Source organism: Microcaecilia unicolor, chromosome 7 (assembly GCF_901765095.1).
Source record: "Microcaecilia unicolor chromosome 7, aMicUni1.1, whole genome shotgun sequence".
Classification (NCBI taxonomy): domain Eukaryota; kingdom Metazoa; phylum Chordata; class Amphibia; order Gymnophiona; family Siphonopidae; genus Microcaecilia; species Microcaecilia unicolor.
In genome coordinates, this window is record NC_044037.1 from 214,937,145 (window position 1) to 214,956,246 (window position 19,102).

General features: G+C 42.8%; 1 protein-coding gene across 1 annotated transcript in view; it reads left to right on the forward strand.

Moving 5' to 3' along the window:
• Positions 1 to 19,102, forward strand: part of CERKL (ceramide kinase like) — a 244,101-nt gene that overhangs the window by 158,944 nt on the left and 66,055 nt on the right. Inside the window, exons 6-8 of the mRNA XM_030209794.1 lie at positions 6,646 to 6,720; positions 15,354 to 15,531; positions 16,176 to 16,213. Coding sequence (XP_030065654.1) covers positions 6,646 to 6,720; positions 15,354 to 15,531; positions 16,176 to 16,213 — 291 coding nt within the window. The remainder of the gene's footprint in view (positions 1 to 6,645; positions 6,721 to 15,353; positions 15,532 to 16,175; positions 16,214 to 19,102) is intronic.

Genomic DNA, 19,102 nt, shown 5'->3' on the forward strand with positions numbered 1-19,102 from the left:
TTTGGGCTAGACCTATTTTAATAATGACTAAGTCACAAAAAGGTGCCCCAAATGACCACTGGAGGGATTAAGGAATGACCTCCCCCTTACTCCCCCAGTGATCACTGACCCCCTCCCACCCCCCCACCCCCAAAGATGTGAAAGAAACAGTACACACTGGCCTCTATTGATAGCTTCAGATATTATGGCCAGTCCTTTTAGAGCAGCAAGCAGGTCCTTGGAGTAGCCTAATGGTCTGTGCAGTGCACTATAGAGAAGAGGACCCAGGCCCATAACCCACTCTAAACGTTATACTTGTGGTGGAAAGTGTGAGCCCTCCAGAACCCAGCAAAACCTACTGTATCTACATATAGGTGATGCAGACATAAGGGCTATTGTAGTGGTGTACATTTAGGTACAGTAGGTTTTTGGTGGGTTTTAGAGGGCTCACCATATAATATAAGGGGTAACGGTGAGATGTGTGTCTGGGGCCTTTTATGTGAAGCCCACTGCAGTGTCCCCTAGGGTGCCCCACTGCTCTGCTGGGATGTCTACTAAGAATGCTGGCTCCTCTTACATCCCAGTGACTTGATTTTGTGCGTTTTTCACTTGGACTTTTTTTTTTTTAATGGTCAAAAAATATAGATGCACTGAGCATAACACCGTCTAGAAAATAGCCATTTTTGGAAAATGGCTTTGCATATTTAGACGTCATATCAAAAATGCTCCTCCAAGTATATTATATTGTATTTCCTATAAAAATGACAAACTATTTAAATAATTTTATTATATAATAATGTTACTGGTGATCAAGTATATTTTTGAATATTTTATACCTCTTAATGTTAAGAAGCAGAGTAATATGTATTGTTTACGGTGCGTTTTTTCTAGCAAAAAAGGTGCCGGTACTCAAATTCCAGGCCACCCTTCAGGAGTGGGGTGATCATTGAGGGACCCCACCCCACAATAGTCAGGCCCCCTGCAACCAGTCACAGAATCTATGACAAGGCAGAATTGGTGTGTAGAGCCTGAGCTCGTTCATTAGATCTTGGGGTTCATGGGTCAATTTTAGCAGCCAATGGAAAAGGTGCCGGTACTCAGTACCCCCAAGTACCCCCTCAAAAAAAGCCCTGATTGTTTAGCAGCTTGCCCTTCATTTCTCATTATAGCTTATTTATTGGTGTTATGGCATGGAATCTCTCCAGCTTTGCCTGCAGGCAAATTGGCCATGCTTAGGTCACTCTCCTCCTTCATTAGTACTTCTCTTTTAAATAGATGTGCTATATATTACCAGCCTTTAAGAAGGGTGCACTCAGAACTCAATTTCTATTTTTAGATGCCCACAAGTTAATTGTTCTTAAAACAAAAATAACATTGGGTGATGAGTGTTAAAATAATCTGCCGATTAAAAATGCGTATTTTGATGTGTTATATGTTCATTTTAGCAGTTATCCACATGGAAGGAAACTTAAAAGAAAAACAAATTTTTCTATGTTGATAATAATAGAAGCAAGAAACATTGTGTATGACACACTTTCTTCAACTCCTACAACCTATTTCCTGCTCCTGGCAAAGCAGCTAATCTTCAAGGTTCAGCACAGATGCTGATAAGGTTTACCTCCAGAGCAGTTGGTCTCCTGGGAAGCAACACTCAGAGGGAGAGTGTTTTAATGAATTACTACATTGAGCCATTATAAAGCTCTAATATTATGGTAGGAATCAAATGGATCAGATGTGGGGGAGCCTGCAGTTGCACGGCTGGCCATTTACATTGGTTTTGTTGCTATGGAAACTAGATCTAAGTTACTAAAGAGAAAATTGAAATAATGAAAAAAAATAATAGAAGGGAATGGAAATATATAGAACAAATTCTTCTATGAAACAAGATCATCAAATTACTTGGATTGTATTATTTTGTAGTCCTAAATAGTTAATTTAAATAAATGCATGGTGCCCAATTAATTTGGGGTAAATAAAACATTGCTGTGGGACTGTTAATTTCAGTGATATTTCAGGCAAGGAACCACAATGTTGGTGCAATTTTCATGAGAATTTCAGATATGCTTGGCTAGCAAGTCATTACATCACATTTATCTGTTTAGATATGGGAGACATTAACAACCTAATGAATATTCATGTAGTCTGGTTAATTAAGTTAATTGTTCTGCAGAATTGCATGCCTTTCCAAGGACAGTCTTTTTTATGATTTTTGCCTAGTGCTATTAACAGTCAGGTTTTACATGATCTGTTTGATTTTTTTTTATACTTTGATGCTTTGACAAAAGTTAAAAACATTTACTTTTTAACATGGTAACATAGTAAACACTGGCAGGTAAAGACCAAAATGGCCTGTCAAATCTGCCAAGTAAGGTTATTTGGTTTGTAACTGCTGCTCCATGCAAGTAACCCCCATGCCTTTTGTCTTCTGATTTACTACTTTTATACTCCATCCTGCTCTTCCCGTCTCCCTCCCCCCTAACAAGAGTAATCCAACCATTACATAGATAATGATCAAGAAAACTGGTTACCATCCCCCTGATATTCAAAAGCATTTAAACTTCTCAATGACTGTCTTTGCTCTCTAGACCTAAAGGAGGCATACACTCATATATCTAAGAACATAAGATCATAAGCGTTGCCATACTAGGACAGACCAAAGATCCATCAAGCCCAGTATCCTGTTTTCAACAGTGGCCAGTCCAGGTCATAAGTACCTGGCGAGATCCCAAAACAGTAAAATAGATTTTATGCTGCTTATCTTACAGATAAATTCAATTTAGCAGACCGCTATCTTATGTGTGGGGACTTCTCGAACATTATCATCTATACCCTGTCCCAAACATCTAATAGTCTCATACATATATTGTTCATTATTTCTTTAATTCACTTCAATCGCATAACTCTCTTTAGTGAACAATTCTCTGCCAATGTAACAACCACTTTTAAACAGATTTTTTTGCTTCAGGGATCATCAGATAGTCCTGCTGCTCTCACCATATGAACGCAGTGTTCAATTTTTAGTATCCACCAAGGGAAATGGTTGAGGCGCAAATTGTCATAGATCAACCCACATCGCTTTTTTTTATGTTTCTACTATTTTGGTTTTTTTGAAATCTTTAACAGTTTTCTGAATTAAGTTGAAAAAATCATAGCAGCACTTACCTTTTACATCGGCAGCATTTTAAACAACAGGAGAACCTCCGCCAACATGGCCAAGTTTCGATGTCTTCCTCAGGAAAGAGGTCCTAGCTACCGACGAGTCACGCTCCTGCAACAGTTTGAAAAAAATGGCCAATTTTTTCAAACTGTTGTAGGAGCGTGACTGCTCTGTAGCTAGGACCTCTTCCCTGAGGAAGACATTGAAACTTGGCCATGTTGGCGGAGGTTCTCCTGTTGTTTAAAATGCTGCCGATGTAAAAGATAAGTGCTGCTATGATTTTTTTAACTTAATTCAGAAAACTGTTAAAGATTTCAAAAAAACAAAATAGTAGAAATATAAAAAAAAGCGATGTGGGTTGATCTATGACAATTTGCGCCTCAACCATTTCCCTTGGTGGATACTAAAAATTGAACACTGCGTTCATATGGTGAGAGCAGCAGGACTATCTGATGATCCCCAAAGCAAAAAATCTGTTTAAAAGTGGTTGTTATGTTGACGGAGAATTGTTCAGTACAGAGAGTTATGCGATTGAAGTGAATTAAAGAAATAATGAACAATATATGTATGAGACTATTAGATGTTTGGGACAGGGTATAGATGATAATATCCTATAGATAAGCAGTGAATTTCCCCCCAAGCCCATCTTAATAATGGCTTATAAACTTTTCTTTTAGGAAATTATCCAAACTTTAAAACCTTGGTAAGCTAACTGTTTTTACCACATTCTCTGGCAACGAATTCCAGAGTTTAATTACAAGTTTTAAGAAATATTTTCTCTGATTTTTGTTTTAAATTTACTACTTAATAGCTTCATTGCATGGCCCCCCTAGTCCTAGTATTTTTGGAAAGAGTAAACAGGCGATTCACATCCACCAATTCTATTCCACGCAGTATTTTATAGACTTCTATCATCTCCTCTCAGTCATCTCTTCTCCAAGCTGATGAGCTCTAGCCGCTTTAGCCTTTCCTTATAGGGAAGTTATCCCATCCCCTTTATCTTTTTTGTCACCCTCCTCTGTATGTTTTCTAGTTCCACTATATCCTTTTTGAGATGGGGTGACCAGAACAGTATTCGAGGTGCGATCGCACCATGGAGCGATACAAAGGCATTATAACATTCTCATTTTTGCTTTCCTTTCCTTTCCTAATAATACCTAAGATTCTATTTGCTTTCTTAGCTGCCGTCGCACACAGAGCAGAGGGTTTCAAAGTATCATCAATGACACCTAGATCTTTTTCCTGGGCAGTGACTCCTAATGTGGAACCTTGCATCACATAGCTATAGTTTGGGTTCCTGCAAAATCTTTTTACTACTTGAATGTCAACTCCACCCTCCAGCCTTTTTTTTCCACCATGTTCACATTCTCCTTCATTTACAAAGTTCATTATTAACATTGTGACCCTGGCAGCCAGTAAGTCCCACATGTGAGAATATTATGCCCATTTGTCCTCAGAGAAAGCAAAGTTATTTCCCTGTAGAAGGTATTCACCGAGGACAGCTGCCATATATTCTTGCATCCCTCCTGTCTCCCCTTGGACATGTCTTTTTAGCTTTTATATTATACTGCTGGTCCCACACTCAACGTTGGATGGGATGGCACCCGCACGTCTGTGGTGAGGGTACTGCCTTAAAGTTTTTTAAAAAGTGACAGTGCACTATGGAAGAGCCTGCATCAAGCTCTGTGGATGACATCACTCATATGTGAGAATATATGCCCTCTGTCCTCAGAGAACATCTGCTACAGGTAAGTAACTTTGCTTTTTGACAGGCAAATTAGATCAATAAAACCCTTTCTAGAGCACAACAACATATTGCTTCTGACCCATGCTTTTATTTTCAGCAGGATGGACTACTGTAATTCTCTGTATAATGATTTACCTTTGTCTTCAATTCATTGTCTTGTAATGATTTAGAATGCTGCCATTAAATTGGCATATAGTGCTTGCAGGTTTGGCCATGCAATGCCATTTTCTGTAGCAAATCATTGCCTACTTGTTCCTTGAAGGGTAAAATTAAATTTGTTACTGCTAACATATAAAGCATTGCATACTGGGAGTCCTCGCTTTCTAGCTAAAGATCTAATATTATATAATCCATACAGATGTCTTTGCTCTCAAAATAAAAATCTCTTTATCAGTTCCATAATCTGTCATGACACGACTGAAAGACACTTGTCAATCTTCTCATATTTAGAACTAAATTCTTTGGAATTCACTACCTTCTCCTCTTTAGGGAAAATTTCATCAGATGTTTAAAATAGTTTAAAATCTTTATTCCTTACCCAAGTTTTTTTTATTAGTGGCCTGCAAGCTCATGTTGAATACCTTGGTGCGGGGGGGAATAGAACAAGAGATGTTGAATGAGGAGGGGGAAGAGGGAGTTGGGCATTAAACACATTGAGGTAGGGTAGGAGGGAAGGAGATAGATGCTGGACCCCTTGAGATGGGGAGGTAGAGAATCAGGTAGATACTCAACACCTTTTTGGGGAGATATAGGGAAGGGAATAGGAGATGCTGGACATTTGCAGTGCTTGAAGATTCATCTAGGGTGTGTGATACCCTTGGGCCAGCCCTGAAGATAGGCACAAAGGAACCTTAATGGTGGAGGGAAGGTGGTGGGGGGTGGAGATGATGATAGATAAAGGAATGCTAGTGACAAAGGGATGGAATGAGTTGATCAAATGGTCCTTTTCTGCCAAACCTTTCTATGTTACTATCAGGCTATATACAACTATAATTCTACAGTAGCAACTGCTGATTTGTCATTATACCACAGTCCTGTACTTAAAGGGCAAAGGTACTTTCAGGTCAATATTCAGCTGGTGTCAGTCAGTCAAACTTCTGCAGGCTAATTTAAAGCTGAATATTCAGTTCCAGGCCCTAACCTGTCATGGGCACTGAATATCCAGGTCTTGGTGGTGCCCAGAAGTTATGTAGTTACAGCCGATATTCAGTGCCATATCTGCATAGATAACCAGGCAAAGTTAGGACTGCCTTTTGTATAATGTAGATGCCTGGTTAGGAATATCACTGGTGCCTGCATAACTCATGACTCTTCCCCAACTCCGCTCCTGAACCACCCGGGCATTAGCTGGTGAGTGCCGCACAGTCAGAGCTAACATTCAGCAGTACTGTCCAGTTAAGTGCCAAAGAACATTGCTCCAGATTTACCCATTGTGATTTATCCTGACAGGACAGCCTGCCTGGTTAAATCTCTATGAATACTGACCCTTGTATAATTATTTCTTGTCCATGCTGTGTGCTGATTTGGCCTGGGTTCAAATAAATCTAATCTCCATTCACCCTTCTCCTGATACAAACTTGAGTTCAAAGAATAAAACTATTCATCTACAAACAACGGGCAAAAATTAATCTGCTTGCTCTGTAAATGTATGTCTGCAAAAATAATATATTTTCAGTGTATCCAGTGAAAAACATATTATGTTTTAATACCATCCTTTGGCATAGAGTATTTTTCTGGTTACAAAATGTTTTAATTTTCACAGGTTCCATTGATGTATTGGCATACTCACTTTATGGAACTAAACATCCAGCAACAGCAGCACTACATATAATAATGGGTAAATATTCTTTATCATCAATAACTTTGGCTTCCTGATAAAGGGCTTCTTTTACAAAGCGGTGCTACTGATTAGCATGCCCTGAATGCGAAGAAGCTCATGGGAAATGAATAGTTCTTGATTCCCACTTATCTTTTTGTGCATAGAAAGGGCAAGTTATAAAGGTCTGTTTTTTTGTTTTGTTTTGTTTGGTTGGTTTCTTTTGTGTATGGTTGTAAAACTAGAATCAATGATTAGTGCTTATGATTCTGAATAGTAGAACAATCCTTGGTTTTGAGTAGATTGCATTATTATAATCAGTGGCAGTGGAATGCATTTTTTGTTTGGGGATACCCAAGCTCTGCCCCCAACTCTTCCATACCGCCCTAGTCCCCTCCTATGGCATCCAACATCTCTCCTTCCCTCTGTCCCTCTCACCCCCCCCCCCCCAGTGGTGTCAAGCATTTCTCTTGTTCCTACTCCCTTCCCCCATTTTATCCATCATCTTTCTCCTTCCCTCCCTCTCAACCCTTCATGGTCTACAGCATCTCTCGCCTTCATGGTCTTCAGAACCTCCCTTCCCCTTCAGTATCTCTCCTTCCCTTCTCCCGCCCCCTGCAGCATCCCCCCAGGGTCTCTCCTTCCCCCCTCCTTTAGCATCTTTCTTCTTCCCTTCTACTGCCCCTGCCTGTGATGTCCAGCATCTCATCCACTCCATTGTTTCCAGCATCTGTTTCCTTCCCTCCCTCCTTCTCAATTCCCCATGGTCTGCAGCATTTCCCTACCCCCCTCCTCTCTTCAATATCTTTCTCCCTCCCTCCCTCTTCAGCATCTGTCTCCTTCACTTATCCCCCAGCCTGGGTTGAAGTTACTATTGATTTGTTACCCTTGCTGTTGTTCCCAGACCATTTAAGTGGACTCTATCGGGTGACATCATCCAATAATAGTAGGAACACCTCTACTGTTAATTAACTTCATTTTACAGTTATTACATTTTTCTTTTGGACTAATACCTTATTAGTCACGATTGCTTTAAAGAAAACAGCTGTACTATTCTGTGTTGCATCATATCAAAGAATGGTTGAATGATTTATAAAATTGTGCAGTCAAAACTATTAAGTGGCTTTGTTAGTAACCAGGGTTTGCTGCAAATATAGCCATTGCCACTATGTTTATAGTAGTTGATGGCCATTATCAAAGTCAGTGGTTAGAGGAGCCTAATGATGATCTTTGTGATTTTGTTATACAAAACATCTATAGTCCGTTCATTTAACCTTCCATTTCCTTAGATTGTGAGTCTTCTGGTGACAGGAAATAACCTACTGTACATGAATGTAACTAGCTTTGAGCTACTAGTGAAAAGGCTGCAGCTGAATCCAAATAAATAAATCTAAAAAAATAAATGGTGCCTATTGATGCCTTTGTTTCATGGGCAGCCTAAGTTAGAAATCTGCACCTTGAGCTGCAGGAGACAGACCTAATCAGTGTGAACATCTCATTCCTGTTCTCCACTTCCAAAGAGGTTCAGGCATCTCTCATAAGCCCCTAGCAGAAAACAGTAGTCAACATGAAGTCACCTAGGGTAACAGCTTATTAAAGAGTAGTGGGGAAGACAGCAAAAAAAAAAAAGCTGTAGTGACACAAAACAATAGATCTTGGTAGCTATACAAAGTGAAATAACAGTGCATTTGTTTACCCACAGTGTGATGGAGAATTTGCAAATAGCCAATTTTACCTAAGTAAATATTTTTTTTGAAAATTACCTTCATTGGGGTAAATTCTATAAATGGCTCTCAAGTTTAGGCATTGTGAAAAATCTGCGTTAAGTGCTATTCTATAAAGGGCACAGGCTGAGAACCCTTTGCAAAATAGTGCTTAGAAAGGGGGTGGTGATGGAATTTGATATGCTGCCTTTCTATGGTTACAATCAAACCAGATTCCTTGTCATCAAGCAGATGAAGCCATTACGTATGGGTTATGTCCATCAACCAGCAGGGGAGATAGAGAGCACTCAAACTTTCACAGTGCCCTCTTGGCCAGCTAGCTCCACTGCCTCTTCAGTATTCTCTATCTCCCCTAGCAGGGTGGCTGCAGCTTGTTCGAGCTCCAGAAAAATCTGCCGGGAGGTGGTTCCTGGCTTGCCAGTTGTTGACCGGGGTGTTGGAGGCTATAGCAGCTTCACTTTAAAGGCACATAGGTTAGCCCTTTCCCTGCCTTACCCATACCTCTGTGGATGTGGACATATTGCCTTGCTTTCCCTGTCCTTACCCACCAACAGTGGATGCAGGCATATAGGTTCGCCCTTTCCCTGCCTTTCCCACTCATCTGAGCCTCCGGAGTCTTCAATACCTCTGCTTTCCTCACAGCTTAAAAAAAAAAAAAAAGTCGCGTCGCGTTTTTAAACGCAGAGACGCTGGAACAGAGGTTTTTGACCTGATTTTCAGCAGGATTGTAGTTGTACACTAGATCCTTTGAGGTAAGAGTGTTTTCCAACTCCTCCGGGGTGGGCCCGCGATCGGGGCGATTTTGGCGCGAACCGCCAATTTGGATTTTACCGCCGTTTTTTCGGCGATGGCTGCGGACAATGTAAAGCACTGTTCCACTTGTGGCAAGCGCAAATCAACAGCAGGGCTCTGTAAATCATGCTGTATTGGCGTAGGAGCCGGCCCGAGCATGGTGAGCGATGTTTCTTCCCGCTCTGAGCTGGCAGCGGGCGCCATTTTGCTTACACCGCATGGCGCGGCCTCCGTGGACACGGAGAAACCTGAGCCGGGTGGGGCACCTCGAGATGAGGTTATTTCAGGAGTGGCTAACACCGGACAGGATTTGGGTGCCCAGGGTGAGATTTTCTCCCCGGATTTTGTGCTTTTGCTGCATAAAGCATACATGATGAAAAGAGCCCTCCCCCAAGGGTCGCCTGAGGCCCCTCTGATTGCCCCCCCCCCCCCCCGATGGATTCTGGCCTGGGACTGCCCAGTGAGGCTTTTTTCCCGGATGCTTGGGCTAAAGATAAGCGCAGAAGGGTTAATTCCCCTTCAGATTGTGGTGCACCTTTTTCCCCCCCGTGGTCGGGGTGTGAGGATTCGGAGAACTCTGACAGACGTTCTTGGTCTGAGGAACCAGAGTCAGGTGCGGATTTACCACAGGATCTGGATGATCCCTCCGCGGTGAGGATTTTCCACTGTGATGAGCTGCCAGCGCTTATTTCAGATACCTTGCAGGCCCTCTCGATTGAAGATCCTGACAGTGGCATGGCCTACTCGGGTAATCCCAGGATGGCTAGTACCAAGAAAGCTGCTCGGGCCTTCCCTTTGCATGACTCCATCCTAGAGCTTGTTTCGGCTCAGTGGGCTGACCCCGAGGGACCTTTGAGAGTTTCCAGGGCTATGGGGCAGTTATACCCTCTGCGTGAGGGACATATGGCTCATTTTTAAATGCCTACAGTGGATGCCCTAGTCACTGCGGTGACAAAGAGAACTACCCTCCCTGTTGAAGGAGGTGTTGCCCTGAAGGATGTTCAAGACCGTAGGCTGGAAACAGCGTTGAAACGGTCCTTTGAAATTGCAGGTCTCACTGTTCGGGCGTCTGCATGCAGCTGTTATGCTGTGAGAGCCTGCCTAGCTTGGCTGCAACAGGCAGTGGCTCAGCCCGGAGATGGAGCGGAGCCCTTCTTGGATGTGGCTCCGCGGATGGAGGTGGCCTTGTCCTTTCTGGCTGATGCCCTTTATGACCTTGTCAGAGCTTCGGCTAAACAAATGGCAGTAGCAGTGGCGGCTCGCCGTCGTCTGTGGATACGACACTGGGCAGCGGACATGGCCTCTAAGCAAAGGTTGGTGAAGCTGCCTTTTCAAGGACTTCTCCTATTTGGTGAGGAGTTAGAGAAAATTGTCAAAGGCCTGGGTGATCCAAAACCCCAGCGCTTGCCCGAAGATAGGCAGAGGCCTTCCTCTAAGGGCCAGGCGGTCCACTCCTCGTACAGACCTCGCTTCCGTGAAGCTAGAAGGTACCGCCCGGGGCATTCTGCTGGGTTCACTTCACGTGCCCGTGGTCAGCAGAGGAACTCCTTTCGCTCAGACAAGCGTTCCGCAGCCGGTGGCTCAAGACCAGGAGTTTAGGGGCGACCCTCTCAATGATGGTGCGCCGGCCCTCTCCTCGATGCCTGTCATCGGAGGACGGCTTTCCCTCTTTGTCGAGGAGTGGGCCAAGATTTCCTCAGATTAGTGGGTTCTGGACCTGATCAGAGATGGATACAGAATAGAATTCAACGCCCCAGTAAGAGACGTGTTTGTGGAGTCCCGATGCGGTTCTGCCGTCAAACGGGCAGCGGTGGAGGAGACTTTACAAGGTCTGATTCAGTTAGGGGCAGTGACCCCGGTGCCTCCCGCCGAGCAAGGCTGCGGCCGATACTCCATCTACTTTGTGGCTATTCTGGACATTAAAGAAGTGAACAAGTCCCTGAGAGTGCGGCATTTCCACATGGAATCCCTGCGCTCCGTCATTGCGGCGGTTCAGCCAGGAGAGTTTCTCACGTCTCTAGACCTGAAAGAAACTTACTTGCACATACCGATTTGGCCTCCGCACCAGAAGTTTCTGAGGTTTGCGGTGTTGGGAAAACATTTCCAGTTCAGGGCCTTGCCTTTTGGCCTCGCCACAGCTCCCCGAGCCTTTTCGAAGGTAATGGTGGTAGTAGCTGCTTTTCTCAGGCGAGAAGGTATCAGGGTTCACCCGTACCTAGACGACTGGCTCATCAGAGCAGACTCTGCAACAGAGAGCTTACAAGCTACAGCCAGAGTGGTCTCAGTACTGCAATCTCTAGGCTGGGTCGTCAATATGGCCAAAAGTCACCTGTCCCCTTCACAATCTCTAGAGTTTTTGGGGGCCAGGTTCGACACAGTCTCGGGCTATGTGTTCCTACCCGAGCTATGGCGGTGCAAGCTTCAGAATCAGGTCCGTCTGCTCCTGAGGATGCCCCGCCCGTGAGCTTGGGACATTGTCCAGCTGCTGGGATCGATGACAGCCACGATGGAAGTGGTACCCTGGGCGAGAGCGCACCTGAGACCTCTACAGTATTCCCTACTCCGGAGATGGTCTCCTATTTCTCAGGATTACCAATGCAGACTTACTTGGCTCCCTGCGGCCCGTCTCAGCATGGAGTGGTGGCTCTCGGACAGCATGCTGCGGCGAGGAATGCCGCTGACGCTCCCCGTTTGGTGCCTAGTGGTAACAGATGCCAGCCTGAAGGGCTGGGGCGCACACTGCAAGGGGAAGCATGCCCAGGGTCTATGGACACCCGAGGAGTCGGAGTGGTCCATCAACCGCCTAGAGTTGAAAGCGGTGTTTCAGGCGCTTCTGGCCTTTCAAGTGACCCTGGAAGGATTGGCTGTCAGAGTGATGTCGGACAACACGACAACGGTGGCCTATATAAATCGACAAGGCGGAACAAGGTGCAGAGCACTAGCCGCGCAGGCCGAACTGATTTGCCACTGGGCCGAGCTGCATCTTCAGTGTCTGTCGGCAGCTCATAGTGCAGGTCAGAGCAATGTGCAGGCCGATTATCTGAGCAGGCATCAGATCGATCCAGCAGAATGGAATCTGGCAGACGAAGTATTCCTGCAGATCTGTGCCAAATGGGGCAAGCCCGTGATGGATCTAATGGCGACAAGTGCCAATACCAAAGTCCCGTGCTTCTTCAGCAGACGGAGAGATCCTCGCTCGGCGGGGTTGGATGCCTTGGCTCAACCCTGGCCTCCGGGTCTACTTTATGTGTTTCCCCCATGGCCCTTGATAGGGCGCCTGCTCTTGCGGATTCGGCTGCACCCAGGAGAAGTGGTCCTCATTGCCCCGGATTGGCCAAGGAGACCTTGGTATGCAGACCTCCGACAGATGCTCCTGGAGGCTCCTCTGCCGTTACCTCTGGTACCGAACCTGTTGACTCAGGGACCGGTAGCCATGGAGGACGCCGGCCGCTTTGGTCTTACGGCATGGCTATTGAGAGGGCGCAATTGAGGGATAAAGGTTATTCCAATACAGTTATTTCCACTCTCCTGCAAACCCGCAAGCGGTCCACTTCCGTGGCTTATGCCAGGATTTGGTGCCTGTTTGAGTCTTGGTGTGCTTCCAGAGCCATTGTTCCAGTGCGGGCTCCTGTCTCGCCGATTCTGGACTTTTTGCAGGAAGGTGTACAAAAAGGCTTGGCCTATAATTCCCTGCGGCTGCAGGTGGCAGCGTTGGCCTCCCTTCGTGGTAAGGTGGAAGGCGTGTCTTTGGCTGCTCACCCAGATGTGGCACGGTTTCTTAGAGGGGTGCTTCGGCTCCGACCTCCAGTGCAAGCGCCCTGTCCAGCTTGGAACCTGGGGCTAGTTTTGAAAACCCTGCAGGCATCTCCTTTTGAGCCGCTTCAGCGAGCATCGGAGAAAGACTTGACACTGAAGGCCGTTTTTATGGTGGCCATTACCTCGGCGAGACAGGTGTCAGAGCTCCAGGCGCTGTCCTGTAGAGACCCATTTCTGCAATTTTCAGAGTCCGGAGTCACGGTTCGGACCGTGCCTTCCTTTATGCCTAAGGTGGTTTCAGCCTTTCACTTAAACCAGCCTATTTTCTTGCCCTCTTTTTCAGAGGAAGAGTTTCCAGAATCTTTTGGGCAGCTGCACCTTTTGGATGTGCGCAGGACTCTGTTGCAGTATCTGCGAGTTACTAACTCTTTCAGGACTTCTGATCATCTGTTTGTTTTGCTATCCGGTTCTCACAGAGGGTCTCCAGCGTCTAAGGCCACTATTGCCCGCTGGCTCAAAGAAACTATCTTTTCAGCTTATCTGCTGGCCGGCAGGGTTCCGCCTGTAGCCTTTAAGGCACATTCTACTAGAGCGATTTCTTCCTCTTGGGCTGAAACTGGAGCACTCTCTCTTCAAGAGATATGCAGTGCAGCAACATGGGCTTCTAAGCTCTCCTTTTCCCGACATTACAGGCTGGATGTGGCTGCCAGGAGGGATGCGCGTTTTGGTGCACAAGTGCTAGCGCATGGTGTGGCTTGTTCCCACCCTATCTAGGGATTGCTTTGTTACATCCCATACGTAATGGCTTCATCTGCTTGATGACAAGGAAGGGAAAATTAGGTTCTTACCTTGGTAATTTTCTTTCCTTTAGTCATAGCAGATGAAGCCATGAGCCCTCCCTGTATGATTGTCTGTATGCTGTGAATCTGTTTTTCAGGTTCTGTTCTAATTTCCTGAAGTTCCTTCCTTGGGAGAAAGTTGGAAAACAATCTTCAGGATTCATGTTCAGTTTAAATTTAGGAGGATGTGTTCATTCCCTCCAGCATGTTTTGGAGAATGTGTTGATTCTCTCCAGGAGGCGTGTGTGTTCCCCTCCAGTTCTATAAATAGGAGGATGAGTTCATTCCCTCCAGTGTGTTGGGAGGATGTGTGATTCCCTCCAGGAGGCGCGTGTGTTCCCCTCCACTTATACAATAAGGAGGATGAGTTTATTCCCTCCAGGAGGATGTGCATTCCCTCCTTTATGAGTTCATGCCCTTGTGATGGGCCATCGTTCGCTGTGAGGAAAGCTCTTGTGATTCCCATTGCGGTTTGCCATACTGCTTTGGAAGCTTCAAATACTGAAGAGGCAGTGGAGCTAGCTGGCCAAGAGGGCACTGTGAAAGTTTGAGTGCTCTCTATCTCCCCTGCTGGTTGATGGACATAACCCATACGTAATGGCTTCATCTGCTATGACTAAAGGAAAGAAAATTACCAAGGTAAGAACCTAATTTTCCCTTACTTTGGGCACGAAGTCTTATACCTGCTGAAACCTGGTATAAATCCTGGCATGCAAGTTGGGTTTGTAACTCCGGTATATTTGGAATACCCCTGACCCGCCTGTGCCCCTCCTGTGGCCATGCCCCCTTTTGGGTTGTGGGCACTTTGGGCACACAGTGTCATAGAATAATAGGTAGGCAGATGCTTGTATAAACCCACATTAGTGCTAATTAAGCGCCAATTATCACAATAACTTTTTTAGCACCCAGTTGACTAATTTACACTTGCATCTAGGCTCCACACACAAATTTGGGTGTCCAACTTTAGTCGACCTATATAGAATCCACGGAATTATGTAAGTATATTGAACACAAAGTTTAATATTTAAAATATTATGGCCAATTATATATTTCTAGAGAATCATTCTGTGAAGGATTCTGTTGGGGTAATCGCGACTGTTGAGTTTAGTTATCAAAATCACAATGAAGGGGCTGAAAGTTCATTAAGAAGGGGAGTTAAAGACTGAAGGTTTGCCTACAGCACCTAAAACCATTACATTGGTCCTACATGGGTGTGACATTTTTAAGAAATCACTTTAGCAATCTCACAGATGTTTCAGGGACAGCACCACGGTATAGCAGTGCGTACCTCCATATAATAAATGTAAACCACTTTGGTTGAACTACAGAAAGGCAATGTATCAAATCCATGACCCTTCACCCTTACTATGAATTCTAACCTTTGTTTCTAATACAGACTTTTAGAAACAAGTTGACCTCAGTAGCAACATTCTTGATAGACAACACTGTGGAGAGAACTCACTCTTAGCATGTCTTAACATTTAACTAGTATAGTTAATTGAGAAGAAGCATTTGTTTGGTCATTTTTACCTTTATGTTTCAGGCCATCTTCAACCAGTAGACATCTCAACTTTCAGTAGTCACAACAGACTTCTTCGCTTTGGTTTCTCTTCAATGTTTGGCTTCGGTGGAAGGGCTCTAGCCTTGGCAGAAAGGCTTCGTTGGATGTCATCTAATCAACGAAGGGAATTTGCAGTAATTAAGACATTAGCAAATCTAAAGTAAGTTGAAGGAGAATATTAGGTTCACTAAATCTATATCTGTGCAGATTCTCAGCCAATTGTAAATACTAAAAATAAACAGAATTCCATACTTCCAGAGGGGTAACCATATTTGTGTGTAAGGGCATTTAATAACATGGACTCTGGTGCTTGAAAGTTTATGCTGCAATAAATGTGTTTAAAGGCTGGTGTCACCTTAAAGACGGTTTTGCTTTCACAATACCAAATCTGTTGTCCTTAAAATAGAAATTGTCTCATGTTGATGACAACGTTGGTTATTTGCTTTATGAAAATACAAATCAAGAAAAGCAATTAAGATGAAATATATTATGGTGAGGTTTGTTCTTGATAGCATGAGTTCAACATTAATGTGTATAATCTTTTCAGGATGTGTTCTTCTGTTTGTGGTTCATCATCCTTTCCTATTAAAATCTGGTTACTTTTTTTTTTAATGATAATATGTATAGCATGTGCTCTGTAATCCATGCAAAGATATCTGCAGAATCATCATCCGAGAGTAAAACTGTAACCACTTTGGAGTTAGTATTAAAGGGTTTTCAATCCTTTACATTGAAGTTTTCTATAGAACTTACGAAGGCAAACTTTAAAATACCACTTTTAAAGCATTGTTGTATTGTTTTTAGACCCGAAGACTGTGAAGTTGTTTTCCTACCTGTAAACTGTTTACAACCAGGATCTCAAGGAGACAGTAGGTGAGTAAAACTGTAGGTGAGACATGAGAATTGCCATATTAGTTGAGACCAAAGATCCATCTAGCCCAGATTTGTTCTTCTAACAGTGGAAATATCTTCAATTGTCTAGAGTGCACTAAACATATATCAAAAAACTAATGAATGCACTCTTGCTATACACTCTGTGAGAAATTGCACAATACTGATATATATCATATACTTTATAAACTAGCCTCAATAGCCCAGGGAACCATTAATTAGGACTCCACTGAATTGGCCTGTATCATGGGCTCCTCCTCCTTTCCGAAAAAAACATCCACAAGTAACAAAAAACTCCCTACATAAGGAAGAAAAGGATCTTGTGAATAAAAAACGGATGGAGGGGTATTTTAATGATCTACTTCAAATATCAATATGACTATAAGTGCATTATATCACAGAGAGTATTGAATGGAAGTAAAGAAAAAGTATGTATGATCACTTCGCAGTCCTCTTAAGGCTATATACTGAAGCAATATTCAAACAGAGAACCTTCATTCATTCATTCATTGCTTGATTAGAATCTTTTTTTCATGTTGAAATAAACCACTTATCTTAAAACCTGGGAATATTGTCACTTCTATCCATCAGAGACAATCCATCCAAAGTAATTGTAACCGGTTCTCAACTCTAGTTTAAATCCTTCAGTCCGATATAGTTCCGGTTGCGAAGTGAAATACTCAAACGTGGGAGCTGCTAGAGCAGTAAAATCTGCTCAGCCATGATGTCTTCTTAATTTTCTCGACAGCAAGGGACCCCACTGTTTCGCGTTCTTCGTCAGGAGAAATATACAAAAACAATTAAATGTATTTCTTTTCTATCCATCGCGAACCTCGGTTCAGAACATGGCGGCTATTAATATAGAACGCCAACATTAGTAGCTCCACCCAGTGGGAGTTCCGTGATTATTTCAAACAACCAATCACTGAACTAACCTACTTATATCCTATTGTCCAATCACTTCTGTTGAAAGATTTAAAGTGATACAATCATCATTACGGAAGGTTAATATAAATTTTGTTATACTGTATAGTTTGAAATTGCTTTAAAAAAAGTCTTAAATGTCCATGAGGAATTGTCACTCTTTATGATTGTTAACAAGTTACAATAAAGAATATATGTACACACATGTATGGAAAAAAATTTTTTCTTTTTCTCTTCGGATGATAATATATTCTGAGAATACACCTTTTTAACATTAAAAAAATGCTTCCCATTCCATCGGTCCGTTTAAACCTTCTGGATAAACAGTTTGCAAATAATAAATCCATTTCTGCTCCTTTTGATGTAAAACACGAGAAACATCCCCTCTTCTGTTGTTATTTATTAGTTGCTCAATAATTAGACAACGTAGCTGTTCAAATTTATGATTCCTTTCTATACAATGTTTAGCCAGAGGCATATATGTTTTGCCCGATTGAATCGCATGCTTGTGTTCCGAAAGTCTGATTTTAAACATGCGTTTAGTCTGCCCTATATACCGTAAGCCACATGGGCATGTAATCATATAGACTACTGCTTTTGAAATACATGAAGTCACTCCTTTTAGATATACCCAATTTTGTTTAATTCTATCCCAAAATTTGTTTGTTTCCTCCATAACTGAACACATAATGCATTCTCCGCATTTCTTATGACCACGTGTGTCATTATCATTCTGCCAAACCTTTGTTCTAACATCAGGATGGCATAGAACCTCTGCTAAATTTGCACGTCTGGAATATGATATCATACATTTTTGTTTAGCAAACATTTGATGGGTGGATAGTATTTTCCAGTTCTTATATATAATATTAGCCACCCTGGGTGCCATAGATGTATACTGCATGATACAAACCGCTTTTTGATCTTTTGCAGTTTGATGTTCCTGAGATTTGGGTTCTAATAAATATTCTCGATGATTGTACAAAGCCCTTTTATAAGCTTGTTTCACAATTTTACTAGGATACCCTCTTTCCATGAGTTTATCTTTCAATCGGACAGCTGAATCTTTGTATTTCCGTGAATTATCACAGATACGTCTATAACGTAAAAATTGTGCAAATGGGAGATTATTCCTAATATGAATTGGATGCATACTGTCATAAGATAGTAATGAATTACGGTCGGTTGGTTTAGTAAAGACATCAGTTTCAAACTTATCTCTGTTTATATTGATCTTTACATCTAGAAAGCTAATTTCATTTTTATGAACCGTGTGTTGAAATTTAATCGTAGGGTGGCATGCATTCAAATCAATCAGAAATAAATCCAACATTTCTAGAGAAGAACCCCATAAAATGAAAACATCGTCGATAAATCTCCACCAGCATTTAGCATGTTTGTACCGAGGAAGCTTATATATAACCTCTTCTTCCAAATGTGCCATAAATAGATTAGCAACTGCAGGAGCAAAAGCTGCTCCCATGGCAATTCCAGATAGTTGCAAAAACAGTTCTCCATTAAACAAAAAATAGTTGTTAAATAAGGACAACTTCAACAACTTCAATAAAAAATCTGTAGGAACAGTCACTGGTTTAGGACGTTGTTCCAAAATCAGTTCAATGACACTTAGTGCCTCTTGTTGGGGTATCGCGGTATAAAGAGATTGAACATCCAATGTAACTAGAATTACTGTGCTGGGTTGAACTGATAAATTTTCTAATTTTGTTAAAAAATGAGTCGTGTCTTTGATGTAAGATTTGGTATTAACCACTAAAGGAGCTAAGAAACCATCTATATATTTGCAAGATCTTTCTAATAGGGAGTCTCGAGCTGACACTATGGGTCTACCTGGGGGATCAATAAGAGTCTTATGAATTTTAGGGAGAAGATAGAAAATAGGGATTTTGGCTTTCTTA